At 37.1% G+C, this 8,825-nt stretch overlaps 1 protein-coding gene across 1 annotated transcript; it reads right to left on the reverse strand.

Annotated features, from left to right (window-relative positions):
• Positions 1–990: 990 nt before the first annotated feature.
• On the reverse strand, positions 991–8,557 carry LOC147615178 (tetraspanin-8-like). Its single transcript, XM_086778894.1, has 2 exons — positions 7,576–8,557; positions 991–1,578 (listed from the first exon to the last, which is right to left on the reverse strand). Exons 1-2 carry the CDS (start codon positions 8,137–8,139, stop codon positions 1,072–1,074), a joined length of 1,071 nt encoding a protein of 356 aa, XP_086635020.1. The 5' UTR covers positions 8,140–8,557; the 3' UTR covers positions 991–1,071.
• Positions 8,558–8,825: the final 268 nt, after the last annotated feature.

An 8,825-nucleotide genomic window follows, 5' to 3' on the forward strand; every position in this document is an offset into this window, starting at 1 on the left:
AAATAATCCTTAGCCTCATTCTAGCTTAATCATTCATTATAATTCAAAGAGTCTACGCTTCCTATTGTCCATTAAGATGAATTTGGAGCTATATTTAAAATGCAAGGTGTATTTTACAAGAGTTTTGATGAGTATGTACAACTTGATAGTCCATCCAAATGTAAGTTAGTGAAGTGGTTGATGAATTTGGAGCTATATTTAAAATGCAAGGTGTATTTTACAAGAGTTTTGCTGAGTATGTACAACTTGATAGTCCATCCAAATGTAAGTTAGCGAAGTGGTTGATGTAGCCATTTTAACCAAGGTGATAAACATGCACTCTTAGTCATGAGAGTGAAGATGATCTTAAATTAATTCCTAACCTGAACCATTGGTCCCTTTCCACAATCTTCATAATTCCAAACATTTTGAAAAAAAATACATAGAAGTGTAGAAAGATGAGAAAATTAAGATGGATCCACGTGTTATTGAGGAAATTATTAAATTCCTCTTAAAATATTTAATAAAAGAAGAAGAAACTCTAGCTAGGCCCTCTTTAAACTGTAGAAATGAAGAGAAGGATATAATTCTTCTAAACAAAGATTAATTCCATCATATAGTTCATTGGATACAACCATCATACAGCTCAACTTATTATACTTATAGAATTGTGTGTGGGACCTAGGTCTTGCCTCATATACAACAATAGGGATTGGTTCACACCTTAAAAAATCTTTAGAACTAGTTCTTTTAGCACAAAGAGGCATAACATGTCACAAATAAAAATGTCATTTATGAAAGGGGTGAAATAGTGAAACGACATGTTAGCGCACAGAAGGTCACCTTTTATCTCAAAACTACTAAAGTTTTCCTAGTTTAGTTTGTCAATTGTAGCAAATTAGATGTTGTGGTTTTTTTCATGATTGGCTACTATCAAAAGTATCCTACTATTTAGGTAGCTTGGACAAAAATCTTTAAAACTAAACTTCATACTATTTTATTAAAGTTGGAGTTTCTTTGCACTCACAAATTTGAGTACCACAAGAAGGCGATACAAATCTTGGCCATAAATATAAAAAAAATAGTGGTTGGCTATTTGCCTTCTTTAAAGGCATAGCAAGAAAAGAATGCATATGTGATAATCATGATCATAACCAAGACAACATAAAGCACTCCAGCATTTTTCCAATGGTCCATGGAAGCTTGGATGATCCCTGCCCTACATGTGTCACAATCATAGCATAGCTGGCTAGGGATGTTACTCCAATGCTTGCAGTCATGAGTATATGCATGGATGGTTTCACTCTTCATGCTCTCATGATTAGTGCTTTCATTGGTAGTAATTGTGACAATATTCAAGGTGGTTCTTGTTGTGGTATTTTCCTCATAAATAGCTTCATAATCAGTGTCTTGATTAGAAGTAATTGTGGTAGCATTAATGGTTGTCGTTGTTGTGGGTTCCACCTCATGATGAGTAGTGGCTTGGTTAGTAGTAATTGTGGTAGCATTGATGTTAGTTCTTTTTGTAGTTGCCTCCTTTTGATTTGATACTCCCAAATATGTAATTTTGCAAGCACTAGGAGCTAGACAGCATCCCCTCTGTATCACCAAAAGCACCATAATTTGTATCATTAGCTTAATCAAGAATAACTTTTATCGCACAAAACAACATAATTATTATTATAATTAAATTAACCAACATAATCATTATTGTCACATTAAATTAATCAAGCTCATTTAGTTTTATTAATTGCATTTAGTGCTTTATGTGATCAAAACTCCCCATATACCCTATTTTTAAAAGCATTATTAAAAGCTACCACAATCCCTTCTTATATGAAAGAAAATAGAGTTAGACTAAGGTGTAAGCAATTAATAGGAAACTTGAAAAGTAGAGTCAAACTACTATAGTCATTTATATGGTAGAAAAATGTGGACGTAGGCTAATAATGGGTTGAGGCACATTTTCCCTCCTTTGGAGGTTTTTTCCCAAGCATGTGTACACACTTATGAGTGAGTGTGTGAGTGACCTTATCATGTCACTTCACTTATACTTCACTGATTCTCATCAATCCACTTTAAGTGTTGTGCTTCTCCCTATCTCTTCTTGCTTACTGGATCTATGTGTTGCTACTTTTTTTTTCACTAAAACAATTGGTGTCAGAGCAAGTTATCTTGGCCCTCACCCCCTCATCATCACCTCCTCGAGTTGCTATTCAGATTGTCTCATATTAAGCTACCCTCTTAGGTAGAGAAGGTATACCCTATAGAGAAGGTTAACAAAGTTTTTGTGTCTTTTGGGTTCTTAATTGAGCTATCCTCTTAGGTGGAGAAGGTATACCCTATACCCTCCTATGGAGAAGGTTAACAAAGTTTTTATGTCTTTTGGGCTGTTTCGCGTGCGTTTTGGGACTCATTCACATGTTGTAAGGTTCTTGCAGATATCTTGGGGTAATGTCAATTTGAACTCTTTGTTCAATTTGGGATTTTTAAATTGTAGCATCACACATTTGGTGTACATACAGGACCTTCATCATTGATTCTCTATCATAATTGACATGTCATCTTCTATTTCATCATCAAGAGCTTTGACAGCATCATCATCATTGTGATAGAATTTTTCATCCTTGTTTCTCAGTAACATTTCTACACTATACCATTTTTCATATGCTTTGCAGGTTTCTTCATCTTTAGTGATCTGTAGGCAACCATCTCGGTATCATTTAGTAGGCATTGACAATACTTATTTGTAGGTGGTTGGGATATTTGCATTTTGTGTCAAAGATTCATTATTTGTAGGCTAAAACCATAGGCAAATACAACCATAGGCAATGATGTATTTGGGATACTCTACGGATAATCTTGACGAGACCAACTACCTGTTATTATCCTATACGATGTATCATGTCAGTGGTTTCCAAAGGGCTTTGGAATGTTATTATTTGAATTGAGGCATGCCCTATCTTGTATAGGATAATATAAGTAATTTGGATATTGATACTAGTTTAGATGTAATTGTGGCTTTTTCCTCTGCACCTCCCATAGTGGAATAAGCTAGGTGGAATGATAGGGATACACAAGCACATGCATTGGTAGCACGTTTTGTAAAAAGGACTAGTATTACTCATATTCTCTCATGTTAGACTTAATGTATAAGTTTCTCACAAGGATCAAAGATCTCCGAGAACAGATTTCGCATGTATTTAGGCCTATCTGGACATTTCATTGGTGTCTACTTTACCAGATTCATACTAGGGTTTTGCACCCACACTTTGGCTCATGAAACCAAACTAGTATGTGTGTGGGAGATCATGAATTCATTGCTAGTCAAAAAGATAAAGGTAAAGCCTTTTCTGAAGGTGGCTACAAGCCAAAGACAGAATCAGTCTAGTCTTTTGGCAAGGATGATGCCAAGAAGGGGGGTGATAAGCCTAAGCACAAAGGCAAATGCAACTATTGTTAGAAGCCAATCCATTATATCAATGAATGCATATAAAAATACTAGTAGAGAAGGAGAAGAAGAAAGAGTCAGGCACGGTTGTGGCTGTTGAATCAGTATACCAAGTGCTAAAAAGGAGGAGTTGGCAAACTATGAATATGATGATTGGGCATTCATCATTGTACACATTGCAAATCAGCTTGAACTTCAACCCATAGGTCAGCCTATTGATGAGGCAATTGTGGATGATGCATTGGATGAGAAAAGGGAAGCCATCATATAGACTTCCAGGTGTATGTTAAAATGGTTGGGGGATCGCAAATTAGCTACTCCTTTGCATAGCAGGACACGTGCAAATTCTTATCATGCATCTTATTCTTTTGTGGATCATGCTCTTAATGCCAGTATATGTAAGGAAGAGGAACCTATTTCCTTTGAGGAAGCACAAGAAAATGGTCATTGGATGCAGGCCATGCAGGATGAGTACGACTTGGTATTTGGTAGATTTTCCTTATGGTAAAAAGGCTATTAGCACAAAGTGGGTTTATAAGCTTAAGCATAAATATGATGGTAGCATTGCCACAAGGCAATGCTTGTTACAAAGGGTTATGCTCAAGAGGAGGGCATAGATTATGATGAGACATTTTTTCCTACATCTCTTATAACTACAATCGGGTGTATTATTGCATTGGCAACATATCATGTATATCAGTTGGATATCAAGATTGGCTTCATGAATGGTGATTTGCATGAGGTGGTTTATGTATCTTAGCCTTGTGGTTTTGTTCAAAAGGTTAAGAAAAGCTCTATATGACCTTAAGCAGGCTCCCAAATCATGGTACGAGAAGATAAATGCAACCTTGGTTGCAAATGCTTTTTGTAACAATCATTATCCTCTATGTAAAGAGGAGTAAAGATTGTTTATCAGTCATCATTTTATACGTTAATGGCACGCTGCTCACATGCCATAGTAAGGAGAAGATTTCAGGCTTCAAGGCCGAATTATGTTATTTGAGATGACAGATTTGTTAGTATATGTTTAATGCCTGCCTCTCAGCATGTATCTCACGTTGATGTATACTGCACATTTGTACGGCCACCATAATGAGGAGAAGCCATTTGTGCACATAGCCTTAGTGGGAAACCCATCTTAGATGCTGGAAGGGATCGTAGTTGTGACCATTGATGGTTAGGAGATGATGAGGGGTACAAGCATTAGCTGGGGTCCAAGAATATTCCCAAGAATATTTCCTTAGATACTAATTTCATCACATTAGTGAGCGGTGGTTGGTGGGACGTGTTATGGATGCGCGGGCGATAAGCCACATCAATGTAGCGTAGCCACCCACATCTTAGACGCGTCCGCACTACCTGCTGCACTATAAATGGACATAGTTGGCACAAGCTAAGGCATCCAATGCTTGTGAGTATATATTCCCTATACTCTCAATACGCCCTCCATCCAGAGTTTGTCTAAATCGCCATCTAAGATTTACACTAGAGCACATGGGTGGACAATACCATTATATTGCACCTATCTCATGTTTGGTATAATAAAAAATTTAGAATTCTCTCCATTCTCTCTATTGCATTGTCTAGTGTACTTTTCTCTTGCTGTATCTCTTTCTGATGTGCCATATTCTTACAAGATTTGGGCTCATTACATTATTATTTGGACATATAGTTTATGCATCTTGATGATGGTATTGTGATGTTGTAGTCAAGGTACACATAGAGACTACTTACACGGATTGGTCTTGAAGACTGTGTTGCTATGCCAGTAGAGATAGGTGGTGCTAAGCTCAGCCTCTAGGATGCAAGTGAACCATTTGATGCATAACCTTATCAGCATGATGTTGGGTGCCTCATCTATCTATGTAATACGAGGCCCAATATTTAGTTTGGGGTCTCCCAGTTGAGCAGGTTTATGCACAATCTCGGAAGTAAGCATTGGCAAGATTCTAAGCGAGTATTCCCATACTTATAGGGCACCCGGTCCCTTGCCCACTATTCTATGCTAAGGGGGATGATATTTAGCTACATGCTTTCAGTGATTCCGATCAGGCTAGATGTTATGACATGCGAGTATCCACTAGTGACGGCTTTTGCTTTCATCTTAGTGATTCATGTATATCATGGCTCAACAAGAAGTAGCCACCCCAATGGTGGCCATTTCGAGCTGTGAAGCCAAGTATAAGGAAGCTTTTATAGAGTGTGTATGGCTCATATGCTTTTTGGCAAATCTTGGTGTTGGACAATAGTCCCCCACCTCCATCTTCACTGTGACAAAGTGAGTGCATTGGCCGTTATTGCAAGGAACCCACTGTTTCATGCTCACACACAAAGTACATTGAGGTGCATTATCATTATGTCAGGGAGAGGTTCATTGTAGGAGAGATTAGCTTGGGTTATGTCTCTATACATGACAATGTTGTAGATATATTCATAAAGGCTCTCTCATAAGAGAAATTCACAGCTTTTCGAAAAGCTTTGGGCTTACTACCATTTGGGGATCGATCAGTCTCATGATCCCTTGTACATGTTCACATCATCACTATAGGGGGGATTTGTAGTCATTTACATAGCAGGCTAATAATGGGGTGGGCACTTTTTCCCTCCTTACAAGGTTTTTTCCCCCAAGCATGTGTATACACTCTTATGAGTGAGTGTGTAAGTGACCTTATCATGGCAGTTCACTTATACTTCACTGCTTCTCATCAATCTAGTTTAAGTGTTGTGCTTCTCTCTATCTCTACTTGCTTACTTGCTGCATCTGTGTGTGTGTGTTGCTACCTTTGTCTCCACTCCAACAACTCCGGTGTACTAGTTAACTAGAATAAAGAGAAGCCAATAAATAAAACCAGCACTTTGAAAAAAAGGCACAAAAAGAGCTATGTATATCTTTAATAAGAAAAGAAGGAAAAGGCAACTGATGTGAGAGGGGTTATATATAGGAGAAAGAGAGATGTAGCCATTAGGTGCCCCTATAATGACAATTTAGAAATATTGAAATACCTCACTTATTTGATATCTTGTAATGTTATAATTTTTATTACGAACTCTCTTTTAATGTAGTTGTAATTTTTCATATACATATTTTTCCAAAACTTGTTTTTTTGGAAGCATTAAGAAACCAAGAGCTCACACATGCCTCTGTCATAGCATATGATGATGGGTTCTCCTATGTAGCATTCACTGGTGGTAATATTGGAAAGAAACTAGGGAAAAAAATAATTCATGAAAATTACTCTAAATCAAGAGGAATTAGAGTTAACTTTCGATTAAATCAAAATTTTAAAAAAATAGGAAAAGGTCAGAATCACTATTAATCAAGATTTAACTGTAAATGAACATCAAAGTCATGTAGATCAAGATCAAAATAAAACCAAATTCAATATTACCTGAAAATCAAAACAAGAGCAAGCTCAAACTACCTTTGATAAGAAATACATATTAAATTAAAACTACCTTTTGATAAGAAATACATATTAAAATGAAAATTTTACTCGATTTCACTAAAATCAAAGTTAAAATGGAAACCAGATCCCCAAAAAAAAATCAAGTTCAAAATTGGATCAAAACCAAAATAAGATTAGGCTCAAACTTTTGATCAAGGAATGGCTTGTTGAATTGAAATGAAATTCGGTAGTTAGACTTATATCACTAAACTCAAAATTATAACTTTCCAAAATTGGATGAAAACCAAACTTTAAGTAAGATTAGGCTCTTGTGTTGCTAATTGAAATGAAACAAAAGATCAGAATAATATCAAGAAAATAAAAAATAAAACTAAAAAATGGGAACTAGATTAAGATCGAGATCCTTAATCAGAGAAATGACAAAACTAGGTTAAATTTTAGAAATGGGAACTAGAATAAGATCAAAATCACTAATTAGAGAAAAGGCAAAACTAGATTAAAATTCAAAATCAGAGAAAAGGCAAGGGTAGATTGAAATCACTAATTAGAGAAAAGGCAAAGGTAGATTAAAAATTTACAAATGGGAAGCAGATTAAGATCAAGATCACTCTAATTAGAGAAAAGGCAGAGCCAGGATATTGAAATTCAGAATCGGCAATTAAGACTAGATTAAGATTGAAACTGGGGACTAGAGCAAGATCAAAAACCCTAATTAGAGAACAAGGCAAAGCTAGATACCTGGACAGGTGTGAGGTTGGAGATCTGGGTGTAGCTTTGATTGCTTCCAAAAGCAGGGAGGACACCAGCACCACAGATGGTACTTCTGGATCTTTGAAGGCAGAGCTTAACTTTGCTCCAATAATTAGGGTTCTCCACTCTGTGCCTGGTCCACTTGGGGTATTCATATAGTCTGTACTCGTTATAGGTCTGCCCATATCCCTGCACACTGTGTGCCAACCCATTGTTTGTAATCTCCAGTGAAAAGATTGCAAAGCAGAAGAGCAAAATCACAAGGCAAAACATTGTCAATAAGTGCAGCCATGCCAATGATGCCATCTGCACTCTGCATTTCTCAATTATGGCTGCAATTAGGCCCCCTAATGACACTATTAGCAATAATGCGCCTATTGCTATCACTGGCCTCTCCATGAAGGTTGCACACTCTGTCCGGTGCCTGTCTGCTAGGTAGATCCCTGTCACTAATACTGGCACTGAGAGCAATGCCCCTATCACATTTTGCAGTATTAAAAACCTTGATCGGAACTCCAACCTGGGAGCAGCTGCCTCCTTCTTATTCATCATGATTCCACCACAGCTTTGCTTGAGTTGATTGTCTTCAATGATTACATCAATCGCTTAATCAGCCCCAGCTTAAGCCTCCCCCTTAGCCATATCTGTGAAAAGAGATTAATGATTACAGCAATCACAATTAAGGCTTAATCAGCCCCAGCTTAAGGGATTCCGTAGCTCAATTAAGAGGGCTGCACCTTCAATTAAGGTAGCTCAAGGGGGCAAGAGATTGATCTCACAAACAGGCCTCATTTGGGTGATTAGCCCCACAATCAGATCAAGATAAATCAATCCATTTTGGGTGATTAAGCAAGGCCTAATCGAGTAATAACCCACAATAATCTCAAGCTAAGGTGAGATTGTCTGGCCACAATGCCTGGATTAAGGGCTTGAGTGGAGGCGGACGGATGGCAATTTCAAGCTTAGAGGGTTGAATGATGCGATGGATTAATTTTAACGACGACTAATTAACGATTTAAAAATAAGAGACATTCGTTACTTGCCGCGATTGCTTGCTAGATTGCTTAAGGAATCTCTTCCTGTTGCTTAAAACGAGAGAATTATCTGTATAATCTTCATGGCTCAAATTGTGAAAAAAAAAACGGTAATTTAAAGATTCAAATTTTTTTAATATCTTAATTATTCATCAGATTAACCTATGTATTTTTCCAATAAAAACCGTTCTCATTTTGCCTAGC

Source organism: Cibotium barometz, chromosome 40 (assembly GCF_041138505.1).
Source record: "Cibotium barometz isolate CiBa-2024 chromosome 40, ASM4113850v1, whole genome shotgun sequence".
Taxonomy (NCBI): domain Eukaryota; kingdom Viridiplantae; phylum Streptophyta; class Polypodiopsida; order Cyatheales; family Cibotiaceae; genus Cibotium; species Cibotium barometz.